We start from the raw sequence: 23,953 nt of genomic DNA, 5'->3' as shown, positions 1-23,953 counted from the left end.
AGCCCGTTTTCATGCCCATGTTGTTGCTCCCTGTATTGGGGCACTTGTCCATACCCTTGTTCTGCAAAAAGCCCTTTAAACACTGTCTTAAAACACCACTGTACTATCCTTAGTTCTATGAAATCCATTCACGTATACCTCTGATTATCACAATATTTTGTAAGCTGCTCAATTGGGATGAATTTGCAACCAGACATGACAGGAAGTGCATGGCTGCTGCTGAAAACTGCAGCCTTGTGTCTCCTCCTACCCTGCTAATATCTAGTAATACAAAATGCAACACATCAGCATCACTAGCTGGTGAGTTCCCTCACCCCAGCAAGCCGTATTAATGGAACTTGCAATATGGTCACTGACTTCACACCTGCATTGTGTTGTACTTAATGCTACTTGGTGTGGGACAGAGAGGAAAGAGACAGAAGGCTGTTGGGTTTTAGCATCAGACTTGCACCTCCCATTGTGCTTAACTAGATATACTATGGAAACTACTTTGAAGCTCACAGAATAACACATAGTTCAAGTGAATCGTAGAAATACAGAGCTGTGCTTCAAATGGCACACATACAAATTAGGATGTTTTCTGAGGCACATTGATAACCACCAGCTATTTTATTTCATTAGGTTTATAACCCGCTCTTTCCTAGCCAGAACCAGGCTCAGCTACCAATCAAGGAGGGGTCTGTTCACATGCCATGCATCCCTTTGTATTATTACTTGGTTCATGCTGGCGTTTTACATCATTAAAAAAACAAGAATCAGGGAAAGGGGTGGTGGTGGGAGGAAAGTGCTGAAGACTGACAGGCTGACAGCAGATGGCCTGATGAAGCTAGGAAGCCTCACAGTTTCTTCCACACACAGAATGTAGTGTAGAAGAAAACAGTATGGCAAGAGGGTAACACAACAGCCATTTCCTCTAGTTAGACTGAGAATAGATTGACCAGTTAACATAAACCTACCTTGTAGTCTGGACATGCCATGCTTGAATCTGAGACCTTCAAACATACTAAGCCATACAACTATCTTTTTTGTACACCTAAGTTCTTCAACCAGTCTGAGAAGTCACTACTGATAGGACTCACCAGCAATCTGTTTTGGAGAGTGGCTGGGCTGCCATGTTCAGCTAGTTCTTCAAGAAAAAATCAGTTGCTGAACATACCCCTATGCTATGTGGGATAAAAATCATTGTAATCAGTATGGCCAGATAGGATGCCCAATAGCTATGTGCCTTCTCCCACCCCAACCACCATGTCTAAATGGTTATTAGTCAAATGAGACCAGCCTACAATCATGCTTTGTTTGCAGCTTTGTGACTGTTTATTTTTGTCATGCCATTTACCTTAGAAGATAGATACTGATTAATCTGAGGAAGCTATTCCAAAACATTGGTATACAGGATCTGAAATAGCTTCTCCACCTTTCATCTTTACTTTTACAGACGAACAATCCTTTCCAACCAATCAAACATTTGTATTACTTGGATGGGCTAAAAGTATTTGAGATACCAAATTTGAAAATATAAAGCAGTGTGTGGGGTATGATTTTTTAAATCAACTTCTACATATAAGGGTGATTTCATAGAATCATAGAAACATTAAGAGTTGGAAGAGACTTCCAGGGTCATCTAGTTCAACCTCCTGCTCAATGCAGGAAATTCACAATTTCCCCTCCCACACCCCCATTGACCCCTGCTCCATGCCCAGAAAAGCAGGTGTCACTGGGGTGTGGGGGGAGGTAGTTGTGAATTTCCTGCATTGTGCAGGGGGTTGGACTAGATAACCCTGGAGGTCCCTTCCAACTCTACGTTTCTATGATGCTTCTATGACTTCAGGTATATCTTATTACCTTTGTGCTCAAAAATGATTAGCTGGCCTTAGCTTCCCTTAAAGAAACACCCTATTTGAATGTCAATAAAACTTGCAGGACTCTAAGAATCCATTTTAGTGTTTTTAACCTGTATCACTGTACAAAGATAATAATAATAATAAATAATAAAACCTGCAGGACTCTTAGCATAATCGGCACCAAGGGGTCCCAACATGGTGCTCATGGGCATATTTTTCAAAAAGTGTTTTTTTTTCTGATTAATCTTCATGCCATGTAAAGCTGCATCTTTTACGTTTCTACCTGCAAGATACATAACTTCTCTCAGGAAAACGAGGAGCAACCCTACGACAAGACTGGGCCAGACATTTGGGGGAAACACAGTAAAGGCAGAGTGAATAACGAGGCCAGGACCAGACAGTACAGGGTTTACATTGTGGAAATTGAGACTCAAGTCCCAGCACAAAACCTGATGCCTACAAAATGCCTCAGTCCAATTTTGCAGGATTGGCCATGGTTAGTAATTGGATGGGAGACCACCAAAGAAGACCGGGTTGCTATGCAGAAGAAGCCAATGGCAAATCACTTCTGCTCATTTCGCCTTGAAAACCCCATGAGGGGTCACCACAAGTCAGCTGTGACTTGTAACACTTTATTATTTCTCCAAAAAACCTAGGCCAGCATATATACTTCCCTCTCTCATTTTATCCTCACAGTAACTCTGTAAAGAAAGTTGGGATAAGAGAAAGCAAGTGCACCAAGGTTACCCAGTGAGCTTCATGGCAGAGTGTGGATCTGAACCTAGGTCTTTCCCCACTGTCAGTCAGACATATTAACCACTGTAACACATTGGCTCTGTCTCATCACCTTGGCAAAGTGCTTATAGTTTAACCAGCCTCACAGGGCTACAGAGAGGATGAAATGAGGCAGACATAGTACAACCCACCCAACAAGTCTTTTGGAAGACTGTGGGAAAATGGATACAAGGAAAGGTATCTTGTGCCCAATACAAAACTTACAAAAAGGATAGCCTACAGGAAGGACAAAGAAGGTTACCATTCCACCACAAACTTGTCATCACTTACATTTTAAAAAAGCACTTTATACCACCTCTGTGAAAAGCAGTGACATTTTAAAAAAATACAGCACAATATTTTCCCATTATTAAAAAGGTAAAACTGCCATTTGTTTACCTGAACCACTTCAACAATTTACAAAAGCCTTTTAAAAAAATACAAAACACAAACCTATGAGGGAGACATGCTGTTTGCAGTTTTTTTTCTGCCACTGCAGAATCAAACAAAAAACGAGGGGGGGGGGAACACAGGTCAGTCAATTATTTCAGTGTTATTCTTCCAGCCTGAACTTAGCCAGGAGAGGGAGATGGTCAGAGGAGTTGGTTTCATTAGGCAATCCATTAACCATCCACAGATCTTTTTCTGTTACGAGCGATAATCTACCTAAAAGTTTCAGGCCTCCATCAAAAATACGTTCAGTTCCTGTGGGGGAAAAAAAGAAACACCTTAACTTGCTATTAAAAATACATGGGTTATTGTGAACAGAGCAAGTGTTACATAAATGCAAATACATCACAACTGGAACAAAGCACCTGCCACTGGGGCCTGAATGTACAATATTATGGTGCTATTCTAAAACCATTAGCAGCCAATCACAGTTTCTGGTCTGTTCAAGCATTGCATTCTGGGAGACTAGTCTCAGCTTGGAATGAATTTCGGGCATGTGCACGCCTTCCAAGAGAAAGAGAGGGGGCATGCCTAAGTCCACTTCAGAGTCGACTGTCAAAGTGAGAAATGAACCAAGGACTTCCTCCCTTAGTGTGCTGAGCAGCAACTTATACCTTCCTAGTTTAAACAGTAACTGATTTAACATACTGCCTACTGAGCTGCATAGTGCTGAAGCTCATTATCCAACAGGTCTGATTTCCCATATTTTCCATGCTCCAGTCCAATCCCCACCACACCAATGGGGATTTTCCAGGGTTTTTTTCCCAATCAGTAATTTAATATTGTTCCACCATTATAAAAATCTGTCTGTCAGGTTCAGAGAACCTGATTCTCAGTTTTCACTTTAAAAAGTACTCACTAGCCCCTTTGGTTGCAAGGATATAAGGGGTCAGGCATAAATAGCTCTATGTACCAAAAAGGGCTTAAAGACGACAGACAATTGAGGGAACTTGATACATAGATTGTTATAATGTTGTAATGATTGCATATTGTTCTACACCCAAAATCAGAACGCCCCAAAAAGGTGAAGGGGGGTGGAGGATGCTGCAGAGTCAGTGAAAATGGCTGTCGTGTGGGTGGGACCAGGAAAATCAGAAGTTTTCTGCCCACACAATAGCTATCCAAGCTTTGATGCAAACCTTTGGAAAACTTTGTAGTAAAGCAAGTTAGGGAAACATGGGAGAAAACCCATCAGGGAAAACCCCTGAGGCATACGAATGCACCGCAGTGCTGTGTGTGTGTGTGTGGGGGGGAGCCTGCTTCCCAATAGCACTGAACCCAAGGTAAATAACCTGTGTGGAACAGGTCATCCACACAGCAAGATCAGAAAATTAGTCCAAGCTAATCTTGCTTCAGCACTCACACCCCAAGATGCACGTCTGCTTGAAGGAAGAGGATAATATGCTGGCACCATCTAGCGAGTCTGGCTGGAACTGCTATCACTAGGCTACAATTTTTTTAAAAAAATGAGTTTAACTTGATCATCTTTTATTTGGAACACATGAAGTGCAAATAAAAAAAGGGAACGTTCAAGCTTCCTAAAAACATTTTTCAGGGCAAACTGTATTCACACAAAATAGAATTGGGTTGCCAACTCTTTATTACTGGCCATTGCTTTTTTGACCTTAACAGCAGCTTGACTTGTAAAAGATGATGCATATAGGAACAAGACAAGAAAAGAAAGAAGCTTCAAATATATGCTAATGGGGTCTGAACTGGCTAAGACTGAGAGGGAAAGACTGTAGTGAGATTGAGAGGGAAGGGTTGTAATACAAAGCTCTATTGGAATGTTGACTCAGTGAGTGGCAACACTAAAGTGAAACTCCATGCTGTGGATTTTTAGGAGAGGGACTGAAGATAAAATGATCAATTCTGTGATGCCCCTGTACAGAGCTACAGTGTGGCTTCATTTGAAATACTGTGTACATTTATGGTTGTCATATCTCGAAAAGCATACTGCAGAACTGAAAAAAGTGCAGCAGAGGGCCATTTAGATGATTAAGGGGTTGAAGCATCTTTTCTATGAGGAAAAGCTGAAGTGTCTGGGACTTCTCAATTCAGAAGAGAGATGACTAAGGAAGTACACAATGGAGGTTTGTAAAATTATGCACGGGGTTGAGAAAATGGATAGAGGGACCTTTTCTTCCTCTCCTATAGTATTAGAACTTGGGGGAGTCCAATGAAGTTGATGAGTAACATATTTATGTCAGACAGAAGTAAATACTTCTTTACCCAGTGAGTTTAAAAATTAATATATATATGGAATTCTCTGCCAGTGCACACAGTGATGGCCATGAGCACAGATGATTTTAAAAGGAGATTAGGCAGATTCATGGAGGATAGGTCCATCAAAGACTACTAAACAGGTGAATAAAAGAAACCACCATATTCAGAGGCAGTAAGACTCTGAATACCACTGCTAGGAGGCCTTGGCATCTATGCTTTGTTTCTTAGACTTTCAGGGCACCTTGTCAGCCACTGTGTGAAAATGCTGGGCTAGATGGACCACAGGTCTGGTCAAGCAGGGCTCTTCTTATAAGACTAATGGGCTGATGTTTATCTCCATGCCAGATCAAGCTAATGTTAATGGAATGTGAACGCACCAGGCTGTTTTCACTGTAGCCAGTTGGCAACCCTAAAACAAAACCGTGCAAGGAAGGGAGTCATCATATCAAGGACAATGGATCTGACGCCACTTGTCAGAGAATGAGGCAAATGTAAAATTACTGTTACAAAGCTGTTGCTTGATGTGGTAGGAATGTCGCCTTATTAAAACTAGTGGCTTGGGTGTGGATGTAGCTTTTTATTCAGTCAGCATCAAAGGATAGGGAAGGGCTAATGTCCGAACCAACCTGTCCTTTTCCCATTGTGCCCCACGATGGAATAAAACAATCTGGATGCCACCAACCGCGGCATGCTTTATGCTTGGGTGCTTTGGAGGGATTGTAGCATACTGGATATTGGTGTTTATTTGGTAGATGTGGCGAGGATATAGTTCTCAGACAGACTGTTGCACTAAATCTCCTAACCTGGTTGCTCAGATATGTTGTCCTTTGCTTCAGAATAGAAAATGTAATCCACAGTGACTGCGCCTCTTGAGTGGCAAGTCGTTACTTCTGGGTCTCCACTATCAGGCAAATAATGAGAGTAGGCTGAAGACAACTGAAAACTGTGATGTAAATCTGTAGGTAACCTAAGGAGGGAATTACAGCAGAAGTCATGTTTTCACTGGGCAGTTTTGTAGGCTGGTGAAGGTTCATACGTCCCTCCAAAACAGAAAAAGTAATGGGTTACTTGAGACCACCCCCCGCAAAGGATTCTTAGAGTAGTATTCCTTGGCTACTCCTTCAGCTTTTCTTTCCCACACATTCATCTCAGAAAACAGATTCTGTGACCCAAATCTGAACCCAAAATAGAAATACCAGAATATGAGGAAAAGAATGTAGTCTAACAACTTTTGTATGACATAATTATCAAAACATATACGAATTGTTAAAGTTATTAAGCCAATAGAGGCAATTTGAAAATAGTTATAGTGGAAAGCTCCAAAGCCCACTTGAACCATCGTGACCAAGGTTACCTTGGATCCAAAGTCCCTGCCAGAAAACATAGTTTCTGCACTCAGAACCCCGCTGTGATGAAGAATTCATCGATGCTAGTAGAAAACAACTCATTTGCTTTTAGCTGATGACTACGGGAGAGGAGTTTCTTCCATGACTTGGGGATCCAGTTGGACTGACATTACCACTTCCAGGTTCTGGGGACACTCAAACAAGACACTCACAGTGGGCCTCCTTAAATCAGATGTAGGATGTCCAAGAGATTTCTCTCAGGCCAAAACTAACCTATGCTCTGTTCAAAGTGAGAACACAATATACTTAGGTCAGTGGGTTGCGTGTGTGAAGGCAACAACTTTCTCCACTGTTTACCTTCAGCTACTGGTATTTAGAGGTATACTGCCCCTGAACATTGAGTTGCCAATTAGCTATCAGGCCTGTCCTTCCTGTTTTTGACCTGAAGGTGCCCTTGTGAAAGCAGAAGGCATTTGGCTAGTGCAAAGGGGGCGGGTTTTACAGATCTCTCACTTGGCTGGCTGCAGCCCCCTGTGTCATATCCCATGCTGCTCCTGGGGATTCCCTGACCTTCAGGAACACCTTTTGGACTCTGCGGCAGGCTGCAGAAAACAAAGGCAGGAAAGATCTTTCCCACAAATCAAGAGAGGTAGAATGTATCCTTGTGCTATAGTTTAACAAATTCTCTCTCTCTTCATGTGAGAGTTATAGCACGCTACCTAGATGGCTACAAGCCATAACCAGATGACGTTTAGTTATAAGAAGAATATGTAGTTCCTCATTAAAACAAGTCCAACACAACACACAGGGCTGCTTGACCATCAGCTTGCTTGGGGGCTTCAATCACCCAAATTCCAAAATGTACCTTTGTGATACTATTACGATCTCCTCTGAAGCCTCCAACGTGTTTTCTTTAGCATCTTCTCTCTCTGGAAAAAGGAGAAAGGTGAGCCAATGTTAAAGGGAATAACTCCATGAAAAAAAAAAGGTGATACTGAAAGCCTGTATACAAAAAAATAAAAATTAAATAAGTAATTTTCCTTTTTCTTGGAATGGAGAAACGGGAAGAGAACGTACTGAGAACATTTATTTCTTGCAGATAATTCCTATAAAGTATTAAATTTGAACAGTTGTGCATTTTTTTTAATTTAGAGGTTAGGGCTCCAATAAATACTGGTCACTATTAGCCCATATAACAGTGTTGATAGCATGACTATAAAGGAGTGAGCTATATAGTCTACTGTCAATAAATGGCAGTCCTGATGGTTTTTCCCCAAAGGACATTTGGAGCACTCAGTTTTGAGCTAAGCAGACATGCCCCAGGGGGACATGGTGGAGTATATCCCAATTAATTTCTTATTTTTCCCTTTTGAAGAATATAGGTAGCAGCTACATAAGAGAACACATATAGTGCTATGGATGTGGCTTACTCACTCAGCCAAATCATGCCCATGAACTGATATGCAATTGAATGGAAGGACATGAGAACCCCAGTTGGCTACAGTAAATTTATGGTCAGGGACCCCGTATCGAGGAAAACTCAGACCACCGATGTATTAGCATGCCTGGAGCTCAGTGACTTACATTGTAAATGTTTTTTTTTTGGGGGGGTGAACAACATTTTCAGAGAAGGACACAGGTTATTTGTATAGGAATTTACCTTTTTCTTTTTCTAGTTCCTTCTGTTGTTCCTCATACATGCAGTCCTGAGAGATGCCAAGGCTTTGAGGCCAAATGGGAATAGAGAGTATCCTTTTACCCTTAGGAGACTGTTCCTGTCCAGACACCTTAAACAAACAACAACCGCCAAGAAATGCATGTGTTTCTAGAACGGGTTCAGTATTCATTGCCACCTTATCTTAAACCCAGGCTACTTAGAAGCAACTTAGATCCAGTCACTCAGGTTCTTGTGTGTCATCTTGAACCACTAGGAAAGGCGGGATATAAATGTTTTAATGAATAGATTAAAAAATAAACTTGGAGAAACTGTTTTAGAGGTCTTCCAAGCCAGTATGGGACATCATCATCTTGAATAAACTGGTGTAATCTACCACTCGGCTACCTCACAGCTCATTCTTGGTTCCAGATGACTTGTGAATACAAATTGGCCTGTTCCAATACAGATCATTCAGCAACCCAACTGTTTACTTCCACTATGCTGAAGTCTGTCATGTTTATTCCTTTTCCCTGGCTTCCAGTATAATCAGTTTTACATCCACAAAAAGAGGGAGAGGGGAGAAAGAAAAACAGACTATCCCATGACTACTCTTTAGTAATCTTGGGTAAGAAGCAAAAGTTTCTTCAGAAAACGTAAATGCATAATGAATTTCAGTATTAAAAAGTATCACCCTCCATTTTGTGATACAGTTTCTTCAGCATAGTTTTAGGGCATATACTAATATTTATCATGTCCGGTTATAAATCACAAAAATAAATAATCAATCTTTTTCTTGTCTGTTTCCTTTAGAGCCTACCGGTACTACAAACACATATTAATTTCGTACACACTAACTGTGGTGGCTTTCTAAAGAACTGGGAATTGCAGTTGGTGAGAATTTGTTAACAGTTCCTAAGTTCCTCACTGACTTACACTTCCCTAGGAAGAGAAATGCCTGTTAAACTGGTTTAAGCCTGTAGCATGGATGCATCCATTGTGATCCTCCTAATGTACCTGAACCAGTCTGTTTCCCTTTTCTCAGTTGACCATATTCTTAAGGAACATAAGACATTGTTCTGAAAGACCATGTCACAGTAACAGCAGTTAGTTTAAGAGTACCATGGCAATTCTTTCTTTTTGCTGCTACAGACTAGCACACTCTTAGTATATTCCTACTTCTTGAATTACATTCTATTCATTTCTTTTCACACGTGTTATCATGCTTTTGCTCCAATAAACTGCCTACATGGGGTTATGCTATTTTATATCCACAACCAGCATGCAAAGTAGATTACACTGAGAGGCAGTGGGCTGGACCAAAGGCACCCAGAGACTTCACATATGGGTGGGGATTTCAGGAAGCAATTTTCCTCCAGGCCAGATTGGCCAGGGATCCTGGAGGTTCCCTTTCCATCTTCTGGGCATGGAGTAAGGGTCACTGGTGTGTGTGTGTGTTGGGGGGAAGGTAGTTGTGAATTTCCCGCATTGTGTAGGGGTTGGACTAGATGATCCTGGAGGTCCCTTCCAACTCTGTATGTTTCTATGATTTTAACCCAGGTGTCACCGGTCCTTTCAAGAATCTATCCACTACATCAGGGCTTTCCAAACTTTCTATTTTGGGGGAATATTTTGTATATCCCATTGTCTACTGTGGAACTCTTGAGCATCTGCCACAGTCCCGACGACATGTTCTAAGATGCACAAAGCATCCCTAGAACACACCCAGCATTAATTGCACATTGCAGCAGAAAATTAACAGTTAACAAAATTAACTGACTTTCTAGAAACCTTGCCTGCCCTTATTGTTCTTCTCATTGAGGAAGCGACAGTAAGATTTCAAGGAAGCCCATGGTTCCCTGAACCCGATACTGAATTGCACCCCTCTGGCTTTGGACCAAGCAACACACTAGTGTGAAAAGCACAGTTCTCAAGGAAGCTTCATAATATGGGATGGGGGTAAGTAATGGGATGGGGGGCACCCAATTCAATATTATTATGTAGTCAACCAATATCAGTTCCTTAACAAATTGATACCTACTTTCCCTATAGGCAGTCCTTCATAGTTCAGTTTTCCTTCCCTTAAGAAATTGTACAGAGGAGAGTGAGGGACAGAGTTAAAGTCACCACAGAGGACAAGGGGGCAGAAACGCCCATCTTCTCGAATGGCTACGTTGGTAACTTCGGCCAGCAGCATTGCTAGCTGGGTTAGCTTAATGTCCCCCCGTCTTGGGTTGTATAGCAGATGAGTGTTGGCCACACATATAGCTGCGGTGGCCTTACAGTGAAACCGAGGCTGCAGGAGTACAACCAAGCCCACGTTATCTCGGTCCAACAGTGGGATATTGCGGCGGAAGAATTCCACTGGGTTTGAGGAGAGCAGGCTAAACTTGGAGGTCTTGAAGCAAATAGCACAGCCGTCAGGTTTCCTTCCTGTCCTCGTCTTGTATTCACAATGGTAGCCTGTATAAGAGGATTTCAAGATTCAGTCTGTCTGATTTCAAGAACTGCTGAGCTTCAACATCCGCAGCATTGACTGCATGAGCCACTGATTGCTGTGACTTCTAAAGAAGAATCACAAAATCCCTTGCAATTCTCAGATACCTCGAAGAATTAAATGGTTCTTTTAAAGATAAACTTCTTAATAAGAAAGCTCTCAATGATTTCTACTAATTTTTCAACAGAATCAGGAGTAATATTAAACTATTATTTTCTGCCAAATATGACGTGTGCTGCACTTGAACTTCAGGAAAGTGCAGTGTGATTTCAGTCTAACCTTGCTTATAAAATCCAGCTCTCCCTGACCCCAAGACCTATAAAAACCAAAAACTGCCACCATCTGGTATTTCAGGTATCCAGAATATCTTTACCTGGTTCTTGAGGTGACCAGAGCACCTCCTCTCCCCCCACCCCACAAAAAATCCTGGCAATGAATTATAATCACAAGTTTTAAAAAGTTATTAAAAGGTAAAAGCAGAATTTACACAGCATTGACAGATTAAAAGGTATAAAATATTCACAAGATGACAAATGTTCTCCTTCACTGTCTAACTAGTATGTTGGGACAGAGCCCTTCAAAAACTTTCAGTCTTCAAGACATGATTCAAAATGGCAGCAGACCCATCTTCCAGATGATAAAGGACAGCCAGAAGCAGCATGACAGGATCTCTTGGCCACACACTCTAATATCTGACACCCTCTCAAACAACAGAGCCAAAGCTACCTGAGCTTCCCAGCAGATTGTATAGTTAAGATTGGATGGCAAGCTAATCCTTTAGCCAATGGGACAATATTAAGACAGATCATTACAAGTAGAAATGCAAAGGAATGTTTCAAATCAAGCTCTTTTGTGTGCCTAGAGCCATTGCTTTCTCAGAAACAGGCTTCTGGCTATTTCACACCTTGGGTGGTCTGGCAGGAAAAGGAAGATTCTATGCTGCTGAACAAATAGAAACACACTATGCCAAGAACCCAAGAACATCCTTGCTAGATAAGACCAAAGATCCATCTAATCCACTAATTTGTTTCCCATAGTGGCCAACAAATAACTCTGGGAAGCTCAACAGGTCATGAGGGCAGCCACCTTTATCAACTGCTGCTCTCCAAGTGTGGAGTTTTCATTTAGTCATTACAGCTGTAGCCGCTGATAGATGTTCCCTCCATGAATCTGTCTACTGCCCTTTTAATTTAAACAAACATGTCCCATTCACCTCAGACACAAGGCCCTTTTTATGGTGGTATGGACGTCAGAGTACCATACCACCAAAGCACACACCAAAACGCAGTAAGCAGCTTTTAGTTTCGTTCCAAAACTTTTCAAAGTCTAAGTGAGACTGGGTACTAGTGCACACAGACAGACTGGCCCTTTAGAGGGCTGCATGCACAACTGAAGTAAAGGAAGACCAAAAAACTTGTGCCACAGTAGATTTGTTAATACTTCAGGATGTGATTTTTTACCCCCTCTTGGAATTTAAGCTCATTTAGGCGCCTTAAAATATGCTTCTTCTATTACACTCTGACTACAATTTACTTATAATGAGTAACTTATGTTTTTAAATGACATGTTATACCTAAGGCTTCCAAACTGGGCTTAATTTCTGTTCCATACTGGTCTTCTTGGACCTCTTGCAAACAAAGTACCTAAGGAGGAAAAATACACATATCAACCATACAGCAGCACTTCTAACACCCACAGACACTTCAGTGATAGGGAACTACTGACACTCAGCACGGGCCCATTTTCATGTCCTACTACTAGATACTGGACTGTTTTGCTATTAGAAAGAGTGATGGTACAACATGCTATTGCCAAAAGTGTGTTTACCACAGTCACAGTTTGCCCTGTATGGTATGCACCTGAAAATAACAAATGTGAAACAGAGCTGTAACTGCTTATAGTCTGTAATGGAGACAACCTGCTAGGCATAAATGGCTTTCTTAGTGAAAGCTGTGGGGTAGCTTCCACTTACATCTGCATCCAGCTGTTTGATGTCTGAAAGAATGTTGGGAAACCGATAGTTCCAAGATAGTATTTGGTAACTGCAGTGTTTATACAGGTGGGAGTTGTCTTCTAACAAATCCTGGGAAAGGATGTTGTATGACATCACAGTAAAATCAAACTTTTCCTGCAGGTCTTTATCATCCTGGCTGATCTGCTTACTCTCTTCAAGGATCTTCATTTTTTTACTCTGCTGACAAAAATATTCCCAGGATCTTTTGATCACACCTGTTTGAAAGTAATAAGAAAAATATTTTTGGCATCAATGTGTTTGACTTGAGAGTTTAGGTTCGGTTCCGAGAATTATTTTCTCTTACTGAGAGCTCAGTAAGAAAATGGACAGCCTGCATAAAAACGCTGAGAAAAAAAAAAAGGACCTCAAACAATGAATATGGAAATAGCATACATATTCTAACAACTACCATTGTGCATAATAATAAACTTGATACGGATAAGGCCTTGTTTACAAAGCATGGGTACCCAACCAAAGGCATAGGCATCTGGAGTTCTGCAATGCTCCTGTCTATCTCCCACATTGTTTTACCATCTGCTCCTTCTACCTGAGGCAGAACTGCACTGGGGTCACGGCTGTATGCATACTGTTAATGCCCATCAGAACACCACCCCTGGATCCAACTTGCTCAAAATGTTGACCACCGCCGATGTCAAGAATATTTAAGATGCAAAGACAGAATGCTTTATAAAATATTATAAATATATAGGCAATTCATTGCAGAGATGATAACCAGACCAGGAAATTCAGGGGCTGAGCTACAAATCATAGAGCTACAACAAAATGTTGCTCTTAAAAATGAGGGAAGTAAGAGAAAATGTTTGTCCAAAGCCACCCAGCAAGTTTATAGCTAAGGTAGCCTCTTAGGAATGTTGCCAGAGTAGATCCTGTCCCATAATTTCCCAGAGTACTTTTGGTTCACCACAGAAAGGAGGGCTGCTTGGTGCCTATAAAGCAGGAAAATAGAAGAACACTGGAGTGTCTATACATACAAATGCAACGACCAGGATTCTCTGTAGCAGAAAGTTTATCTGATGGGCAGAATCATGTGTGTGGAAGTTAACATCCCTGTACCCGCACCCACATCCTCAATCCAAACAACAGTCCTGCTCAGCTCCTATTTTCCATTAAAAAAATTGGGAAGATCCATTTCACTTTTCTCCCTATATCACATCTGGTATGGATTTCAGTGTGTGTGCCTGACTAAACTGAATTCACCGTAGACTAGTGGTATACACTCAAAAACATGGCTGTAATTACCATCAACCAAAAGAGCAACATCTAATTCCATGCCTGGCATGAGGCCAGGTGCACAATTTATCCCTTCTTCTGATGGCAGCTGTTTCAAGGCAGAAACCACCTGCTAACCACAAGCCCCACTGGGCAAGGGCCTTGCCCACTTTCCTGAAAAATGGGTTAGGTACCACAATGGAGAACAGTTCTCAGAGGCTCAGAGGAGCCACAGGCAGCATGTCAAAGAGCCACATGTGTCTCCTGAACCACTGAGTATCACTGCCACAGGTAATAAAATCAGGGAATAATGAGAATCTTATTTGTGCTGCACCTTCCTCAGAGTAGTTTGAGCTGAGATGCATGTTAACCCCCATTTTATTCTGACGACAATCCTGTGAGATTGGTAAAACTAAGAGATGAAGAGAGCTGTACGATAACAGAATGAACTTCATGTTAGCATGGGGACTTGAATGGAGGAGTCCTGGGTTCAACATTTCTTTGTGTAATCTGTCTTAAGCCTCATTGAGAAAGGCAAACTATAAATAAAGGAAACAAATAAGTAAAAGTTCCATGAAATGAACTGGCTGAAAACCCAGAAGTGACATCAGCACGACAGGTGATGCTCTGGACTTCCCCCAAAACACCATGGTAAAACTGGTAAAAAAAATAGGTAAAAGAGTTTTCGGCTGAAAAAGATTATGTCGTTTCCCGCAATTTCCCCGCTAGTCAAATCACATGGGTTGGGAGAACCCATCCATTGGGAGGTTGCGCGCCTACAACTCTACTTTGGCTGCATTACTCCCCACACTGGCTCTTTATAGCCTGGTGGATAACACACACTTCTTTCAACATTATGAAGAATTTAATGAGACAGTAAAAATGTCACATTACCTCTTGGTTTTGGAAGGCCTTCTTCTTCCTGTTGAGGTTCATTATGAAGCAGCAACGTTTCACTTGGAAAAGAGGTACTCAGTTGTTCATTAGGACTGCAGCTAATGTCCCGATCATCACTAAATCTCCTTCGCTTTGAAGTTGGCTCATCACCTTCAGATTTCATGTTAGCAGGACAGAGATGTATGGAACAGTTTTGTATCTGATTGTGAAGCTGTCCGTTCCTGAACAAAGGATGTTTCCAGCTTACTGGGCAATCCTGAGGGTTCAAGTGTGAGTACCAAACCCAAGAACAGTACTCAGTCCCCTTTGTACACTTATATGTTTGACCATTCTGGAAGAGTCTTTGAGCCAGATTCCAACGGGCAACCCAATCTCTGCCCAGCCTCTGTATGGAATGAGACAGCATGGGATATCTAGAGACAAAGAAAGATTAGTAATACTTCTTGCTTGTGAGATATAATAAGAATTTTGGACAAAGCCTCTGAAGGTATAGTTCATAGTAGTCAGAAAACATATAATATAGTTTTTACATGTCCACCCATTGCTTCCATAATGGAGCAGTTTTGGACATCACATACAATCATCATTAGCTAACCATACAGCCTTATTTATAGTTAGTTGGCAGTGCTTCTCTGTAACACTTGAGAAGAGATTTTGTGTAAGAAACTTACACATCCTGTATTTTTTGTCTACAGTCTGCACACCATTTCTACACAGCAAATATATCAAGGAGCAGGAAACCAGTAATTGGGCCTTTGAATGACAAAGGAATAAAAGGATTGCTTAAAGATGACAAGGAGATAGCACAGAAATTGTATAATTCTTTGCATCCATTTTCACTGTGAAAAATGTGGGGCACATACCCATGCTACAGCCACTGTATTTGGGAGGGTGTCCGAAGAACTGAGTTAAACTGAGGTGATGAGAAATTGACTACTAGGAAAACTGAAAACCTGTACATTCACAGGTCCAGGTGGCATACAACCAAGGGTTCTTAAAGAACTGAAATACGAAACTGTTGATCTACTAACCAGTATATGTAACATTGCCAAAACTGGCCTCTGTGCCAGATGACTGAAAAATAGCAAATGTTACCCCAATTTTTTAAAAAAGGTCTTGAAGGGATGCAGGAAATTACAGGCCAGTTAGCCTAACATATTCTCCAAGTACATTAGAAGAAACTGTTATTAAAGAGAGAATTATTAAATATGACAAGGAACAAATTCTTCTGAGGTAAAATCAACACGGCTTCTACAAAGAGAAGTCCTGTCTCACCAACCTCTTGGAGTTCTTTGAGCAGGTTAACTAGAATGAATCAGTTCAAAATTATCCACCTGCAGAGGATAATTATCCCTCAACAACTCTACGGGAGTCACTGTTTAGGCCTCATGCACAAGTAATGCACAGACTAGCAATTCATTCAGAGAATAAGCAGGTACTCTCTTCTGCGATCAGGCAAATCTGCCACATCTCAGAATGGGCACTGGGCAGCATATGCTTAAAAAGAAATGATCAGAGTACTACAGTAGCCCAATCAGAGCATTAACATTGTTTACATGATACAACACCAATTTCTGTACTTTCAGTGGGCACTCTATGTTCCTGACAGTAGGCTAATTTAGCACAGGGGTTAAGAGAATGAGCTGTGATCTAGGAGGTCCCCAATTTAAATCTCATATCTGTCACAAATTCTCTTGGTGGCTTTAAGTAAGCCACTGTCCTTTACTTTTTACAATATGGGGATAAACAGCCAACCTGAGGGGCCAGTGCAAGATTTATTGGCACAGCATACATGCAGTGCCTTGAACACTGAAGATAGTTTCATACGGTAGCCATGTTGGTCTGCAGTAGAACAGCTAGATTCAAGTCCAGTAGCACCTGAGAGATCTACAAGATTTTTGTGGGAAATGAGCTTTGACTTATTTGGGGGTGGGTGGGTATGAGCTTTTGAGAGTGAAAGGTCATTCATCCCCCCCCCCAATCTTGTTGGTCCCGAAGGTGCTACTAAACTCGAATCTAGCTGTTGAACACTAAATACGCTATATATATTCTTTTAAACTTGAAAGTTTATATTTTTCTATGCAAACTGACCTTATGATCTTAATCAAAAGCAGTCAAGCTCCATCATACTGAGGCACATCCAGGACTACAAAATCCAAAAGAATAGTATTTCACCAGCGTGGTGTAGTGGTTAAGAATGGTGGTTTGGAGAAGTGGACTCTGATCTGGAGAACCAGGTTTGATTCCCCGCTCCTCCACAAGAGCGGCAGAGGTTAATCTGGTGAACTGGATTTGTTTCCCCACTCCTACACATGAAGCCAGCTGGGTGACCTTGGGCTAGTCACACTCACAGGGTGTCTGTTGTGGGGAAGGGAAGGTGATTCTACAATGGTTTGATTCTTCCTTAAGTGGTAGAGAAAGGTGCCATATAAAAACCAACTCTACTGGGACTCCCAATCTCTACTCCCTCTGACAACCTGGTTCCATCTCATTTAGCAGCAATCTTGAAGAGATTGAAGGAGTTAGACTGGGCCAGTACGGTTGGGAGGGGCAGACGTACTTGCTCCGGGGTCTGGTCTTGGGACTCCCCCCACCAGAGAAGCTTCCAGAGTTCCACTCTATGGTTTCAATCTTCTCACATCGTCGGGCTCTCCTTTTAGCTCGTTTAAATGCCTTTCCATCCATGGTCATGTTGGGCAGATATACTGGGATACCTTTTCTGGACCGTCTCTGCCCATGTTACACGGGCGAAATTGAAACGTTGGACCATCTGATGCTCCACTGTTTTCGCTGGTCTCAAGATAGAGATGCTCTTATTGCTCCGATCCTCACCATCTTGAACCTCCCTCTACATGCCTGGGTGTTGCCTTTATTGCTTGGCGACTCTACTAATGGTGCAGCCACATCGAATGTTGCCCACTTTTTGGCCAGAGTGGCTGCTCTTTAGAAGAAAGAACTCTCAATGCCTACGTCTGGCAACTTTTAGTCAGTTTGCTCTGCCCCCAGTTTATTTTAGTTAGTAATTTTACCTATTGGGCTGACGCCTAATTTTTAGCATTGTTAACTTAAGATTGTATTATACTATGTATTATGCTTCCCAGCCTCCCTCGTCTTCCCCTCCCTTCCTTTCTTCCTCCCTTGGTCCAAGACTGCGGTCATAGACCTAATAATAATAAATTATTATTAAAAACCAACTCTTCTTCTTTTACTTATGAGTGAAACTGTGGACAAACCTTTCACTACATCAAGGTCAGAATTTGGTAGGTACCCCAGGCACTAGATTAAACTGCTACTTGTATAATTTACGTACATGCTAAACATAAATCCTTCTCAGTGCAAGAAGGAAATACATTTCCTGTATTAGCTCCGGGGGGAAAAATAGGCCTCAGCTATCAAGTTTGGGAAACACTGGTCTTCCTTTCTTCAAGAGAGCATTTATTTCTGTCTCAAGTATTGCATCCAAGTAATATCCGTACAGGTGAATTTCTAAACAGCCTCGCTTAGAAGCGAGTACCACCGAACTCAGAGGGTAACAAATAAAGCATAACAACAGCGCTGCTGGTTTAGATCAGGAAGTCCTCTGTTGCAGTAAAACAGGGGTTCGTGGGGGAGAGGGAGACCCAAGATCGTGATCAAGAAAACAGTTTATTTGCAGCTGCTGACTCAGAGGCCCTAATGGGCAGAGATCTCTGAGTCCCGATTACACTGGGGAAGAGGTATTTATCCAAATTCAAGTTAGGACGATACATCAACAAGTTGTGCATATCTGATTGTATTCCAGACAGAAAGGCGACTCAGGACAGTTGCAGTTTCATCCAAATTTCTCCTATCATTGTTTTATGGTCCACTCTGACACTCCGTGACTCTTAGCCCAGTGACCCAGTGCACAGAGCAGGCTTGGAGCTAGGCAGAAATTCCTTCCCTGGCAGTCTGGAAGCCAATTATTACCGGGAGATCTCTGGGGTCCTGTCACACCTCTATTAAATCACCAGTGGCCAGCTAGATGCTTCTGGGAGACCCGCAAGCAGGGGCACAGAGGCCGTAGCGCCTGCCGCCCCCCTCCTAGCAACCAGGCTGTGAAACGGTCCCTGTCACTTTCCGTTACTCGACCTGGAGGAGCCGCTCGCCTCACCCCCACCTGTTAGGCCAACGAGCCTTCCCGCGCTTTTTACCTGCAAGCGCGGGATCTCCCGGCAGGTTCTTCGCTCCCCACACCGAGTCCCAAGCGGGGTCATCTCAGAGGGTCGCCGGTTCCTCCCCCGCATACGCTCAGGATCCGGCTTTCCCTCCGCATACCTACATGGACCCGCGCAGGCGGCGGCGGAGGCGGCGACTCCTCCCGCCCGACACAGCTCCTCCCTTCCTCAGACACACTTCCCTCCCCGGCTACCGCGTGGGCGGATGGGACTTGTAGTTTTGTTATGGCCGCCGCCGTTTTGCCGTTACAGGAAAGAAGACTTCGGAAGAGCCTAGAACGGGAGCCATGTTGGTTAAGGGCGCTTCACGAGGCACGCCGCCGCCGCCGCCGCCATTTTCTTGTAGGGTCACAATTGAAAAGTCTTAACCTTCGCGCTCCGTTGCTGAAATGTTGTTGTCCGCACGCTCACACACGTGCCCGCTGAGCATTAACGCGCATCCGACAAACCGGGCTGTAGTCTAGAAAAGCTTCTGCCACAATAAACCTAAAAACAAGGGAGCCACAAGAGTCCTTCCCGCCTCAGCTCTCTAGAGTCTAGCTGTAGGGTTGCCAGGTCCCTCTTCGCAGCCGGAGGGAGGTTTTGGGGGCGGAGCCTGAGGAGGGCGGGGTTTGGGAAGGGACTTCAAGGCCATAGAGCCCAATGCGGCCATTTTTCTCCAGGGAAACTGATCTCTGTCGGCTGGAGATCAGTTGTAACAGCAGATCTTCTGTTATTACCTGGAGGTTGGCAACCCTACCTAGCTGTGGTGAATATTTTCCCACGAGGCTGAGAAATTTTTGTAAAGATTTGAAAGCTGTAACCACTGCTGGAATCTGATTGCTCTCAACTTTGATATCTCTCAAGTTTCTGGTCCTCAACAGGAAGCAGATTAACAGGCTCGAAGAAGTCCCATGGCTCAGGGGCAGAGCTTCTGCTTTGTACAGAAAGGGTCCCACTCCCAGGTTCAATGCGGCCTACCCGGCATCTTCAGCTAAAAGGATGAGCTAGCAGATGATGTAAATAACCTGTGGAGAACACTGCCAGTGAGAGCAGACAGCACTGACCTTGATAGGATAGTGTCACCCAATATAAGGCAGCTTCTTACGTGTTCAAGGCATGCACGCACCCCCCCAACGCAACGAAAAAGTTGCGGTGGGAATTTTGACAGGTTCTGCTATTGTGACAGAAAAAGGTACTTCTCAGAATTCCTGCTCTCAACTGCTTCTAGTTACTCTTAATTTTTCAGACTGCTTAGCTTTTCAGCAAGTTAAGGTGAATAAATTGTATAAGTGTCTGGGCACTTATTTTCTACCAGAGCACAGTTTCTGATGATCCAGTGCTAAATACCTATGTGCATACTTTTTATTGTACTTGGTGACAAGACTCATTCATGTGTGTGCTGGACATGCCGTTTGCTGCATAGGTTCAGATTTTTCCTGCTTCAGCAGCACAGACTTTCTTTGGGAAAGAGGGCATCTGAGTTGCTTTATCCTGGTCACACCAGTAATCCAGAATGCCAACTCTGGACTGAGTGATAGTGTGGTCATAGACCCACAGATTTTTCGTGTAAATACATCTCTATTCTCTTCTGATAGTCACAAATAGAAAAAATATTTAGGTTGGCCAAGGGCATTTTGGTGTCTGTGGGAGAAGATCCTCTCCTGCTAATTAACATGAATACCAGTGTGTTAGGAGATTCTTGTTAAAATGAGCTGGAAGTGCACAGGCGAACATCCTGGGAAGAGCCCCATAGTTCATGAGTAAAATACATGAACTTCCAGCACTAAATAAATTACTATTTGTGTTGTGAAAACATCTAAAATGACCACATGTCAACTGCTTGCTAATACTCCAGAGATGTACCAAAGGCCCAAAATGGCAATGTCATGGTATTAGCAAACTAAATAAGTATACACACATACATATATAATACTTCAGAAATTAAATGCAAAATTAAGTGGGCATCATAAATACAAACTGTAGTATGAGGGGGTGATGAAGGCTGCCGTTTACTATACCCTTACTATGGAGTACATCCTATTGAACTAGAACTTACTTTTGTGTAAACATGCATAAAACCAGGCTAGGCAACAATTAAATGAGATAGCTAACAAACTCACACGTGAGCTACCTTATAGCTATGACACCCTCTGTATGAACTTCTAACCATCAATGAAACAAGCGTCATAAACAATGAAAGCAGAATATGGCCTCTTGAAATGAATTTGGAATTGTCATGGAAATGTTTAGTGTGGTTGTCGTGACAATACTGGCTGCTAAACCTAGAACTCTGAAACCATTGTTGTTCCATTGTTCTGAACACACACTAAGCAGAAGACTGGATAAATCACAGTCCAAATTAGGGTTGCCAGCCTCCAGGTGGTGGCTGGAGATCCCTCACTATTACAACTGATCTCCAGGCAACATACATCTGTTCATCTGGAGAAAGTGGCTGCTTTGGAAGGTGGAATCTATGGCATTATACTGCATTGAAGTCCCTCCCCTACCCAAACCCTGCCGTCCTCCGGCTCCACCTACAAAATCTCCAAGTGTTTCCCAATGTGGAGCTGGCAACCCTAGTCCAAAATGAGAGGAGCTCTACATATGTACATGATTTTGTGCGATAGTGCCCAATGGTTTTAATTGTTGTTTTTATGTTTTTGTATGTTTTTAGCTCTGCTCTAATTGTTTTAATGATTTTTGGTGGTTTTAATTGTTTTTAATATGTGGTTTGATTATATATGTTTTAATTTGTTAGCTGCCTTGGGAGCCCTTATGAGAGTAGAAAAGCAGCATATCAATTTTGTAAAATAAATAATTAAACCCCAAACAAACCTGACAAGTGCTTATGATGTGAAGAAAATTGATAGTTTAATGCCAACTGAAGTGGCAGAGTAAACTCTGTCAAGTGAACTATTGTTCAAAATATCATTCAAAATGTAGATATTAATGCATCCAGACCTACTGACTTAGATCATAACAGCTATAATGTGAACCACACTTAGGTGATTATTGCTTCAGCATAATCAGTGTAAATGACACAATGATTTTTGGACTAGTACAGCGATTTTCAAATGGGGGATCTTCAGGGGACACTTTCCACACTGGTCCGCTATGGAATCCTTATGCATTACAGTGGATTCTGAGCATTTTGTGGAGCTCACATCTGATTTATTTTTACATGATGTTACCAAGCACCTTATTTCATGTAGACATTTTATAACGAATAAATAATGCAATTTTGTAAATGTAGTGTAGCTATGCATAAAAGATAAATACAGATAGGTACCATTTTATTTTGGGCTGTGATTTAGTCTGCATATTTTTGCAATGCTATGAGAAGTGTGAGGAAAGTCCCTTGAGTGGGTGCAAAGTCCATTTTAGACTGGTTAAGAGCTTCACAGTACAATCTTAAAAACACTGTCCTGGGAATAAGTCCATTAAAATCCTGAGTAGGATTCTGAGCAGTTCTTAGGATGGCACTGTTGAGTTACAGATCATACACTACCTGGTTTGAATCTCATCTCTGCCATGAACTGCCTTAGGCATGTTCTCTCAGCCTAGAGACCCTGTAGTAGAAAAGGGCAAGAGTCCAGTAGCACCTTAAAGACTAACAAAAATATTTTCTGGTAGGGTATGAATTATATAATTATATAACTGTGAATTATCTAACTGTGAATTATCTTCCTAGAGACCCTGGAGAGCCGCTGCCGGTCTGAGTAGGCAATACTGACTTTGATGGACCAAGGGTCTGATTCAGTATAAGGCAGCTTCATGTGTGTTCATGTGAGCCGCAACCCTCCATATGAAGTATGGAGATTAGACGGCCTACCTTACAGGGTTACAGGAAGATAACGCACGTGCAGTGCTCTGAACCATATAAACGCAAATTATTATTATTAGATATTAGCGGGAAGGGCTTCCTTCTCAGAGACGTGTTGGTGCTTCCAGAGAGAGTTGGGCCCCGGCAGCTCTTTTCTCTAGAAATTAAGCTGTGTAGGGAGGCACATCTGTCTTGAATTGGAGAAGTTCACGCAAAGACCCCCTTCCAGTACATTCACGACAGTCGTCTTGCTCGATCTTGGCACTCTAAAGATTAACGATTGAGATTTTAAGAATTGTAATCCAATTTATATACCAAGTATTGTATTGAATTAGAAATTAAATGCAAAGGTGACAATAAAAGTTATCAAAAAGATAGAGGAGGAGAGAGGGGAAGTCAACGTAAATATATGATATCGTCGAAGGCTTTCACGGTCAGAGTTCATTGGTTCTTGTAGGTTATCCGGGTTGTGTAACCGTGGTCTTGGTATTTTCTTTCCTGATGTTTCGCCTTCAGTGTTGCTCCTCTGAAGATGCCTGCCACAGCTGCTGGCGAAACGTCAGGAAAGAAAATACCAAGACCACAGTCACACAGCCCGGATAACCTACAAGAACCAGTAAATATATGAATTAACAAGTTATATAGAATAGAGAAATATTGTTTATATCATGTAATTATTTTAATGAATGATGGAAACTACTGTAATATAAAAAACAATAAAAAATGTTATATATATAAAAAATATATATATCTTGGCACTCTGGAGGAAAACCCAGCCCCTTTCCTTTGCTGCTGAGCTACCGGGGTGCCTCTCCAGCGCAGTTCCCTCGCGCGCGCGCGGGCGGTCGGCTGCTTGCCGGGAGCTGACGCGCGCCGACTTGCCAGGGGACGGGAACGGCTTCGACGCAGCTGCTTCCGCCGCCGGCTTCTGCCTGACCCGGGTGTGGATCTGCTGCTGGCTGACTGGCGGCGCCGGGGAAGCCGCCGCCGCTGCCGCCGCGGTCACCGGCCCAGCGACTACAA

General features: G+C 42.5%; 1 protein-coding gene across 2 annotated transcripts; it reads right to left on the bottom strand.

Moving 5' to 3' along the window:
• Positions 1-3,167: 3,167 nt before the first annotated feature.
• On the bottom strand, positions 3,168-19,132 carry ANGEL2 (angel homolog 2). Of its 2 annotated transcripts, none has more exons than XM_056852706.1 (9): positions 19,102-19,132; positions 14,927-15,342; positions 12,761-13,017; positions 12,362-12,431; positions 10,333-10,754; positions 8,298-8,424; positions 7,503-7,566; positions 6,095-6,258; positions 3,168-3,320 (listed from the first exon to the last, which is right to left on the bottom strand). In XM_056852706.1, the coding sequence occupies exons 2-9, from the start codon at positions 15,333-15,335 to the stop codon at positions 3,169-3,171; spliced, it is 1,665 nt and encodes a 554-aa protein (XP_056708684.1). In that variant the 5' UTR covers positions 15,336-15,342; positions 19,102-19,132; the 3' UTR covers position 3,168. The 2 variants fall into 2 exon arrangements, with proteins under 2 accessions (XP_056708684.1, XP_056708686.1); XM_056852708.1 differs by lacking the exon at positions 19,102-19,132 and adding an exon at positions 19,068-19,082.
• Between the last annotated feature and the right edge of the window lie 4,821 nt (positions 19,133-23,953).

The sequence above is a fragment of the Euleptes europaea genome, chromosome 7 (assembly GCF_029931775.1).
Source record: "Euleptes europaea isolate rEulEur1 chromosome 7, rEulEur1.hap1, whole genome shotgun sequence".
NCBI classification, from domain to species: Eukaryota; Metazoa; Chordata; class Lepidosauria; order Squamata; family Sphaerodactylidae; genus Euleptes; species Euleptes europaea.
This window is presented reverse-complemented; position numbering and strand designations above follow the sequence as displayed.

Coding starts and splice junctions, on each gene's coding strand:
- ANGEL2 (XM_056852706.1), bottom strand. CDS start 15,335: ATGCTGTCTCATTCCATACAGAGGCTGGGCAGAGATTGGGTTGCCCGT. Junction 12,432..12,760: donor TCAAACAGCTGGATGCAGAT/GTAAGTGGAAGC, acceptor TTTCCTCCTTAG/GTACTTTGTTTGCAAGAGGT. Junction 6,259..7,502: donor ATCGTAATAGTATCACAAAG/GTACATTTTGGA, acceptor TTCCCTCCTTAG/GTTACCTACAGATTTACATC.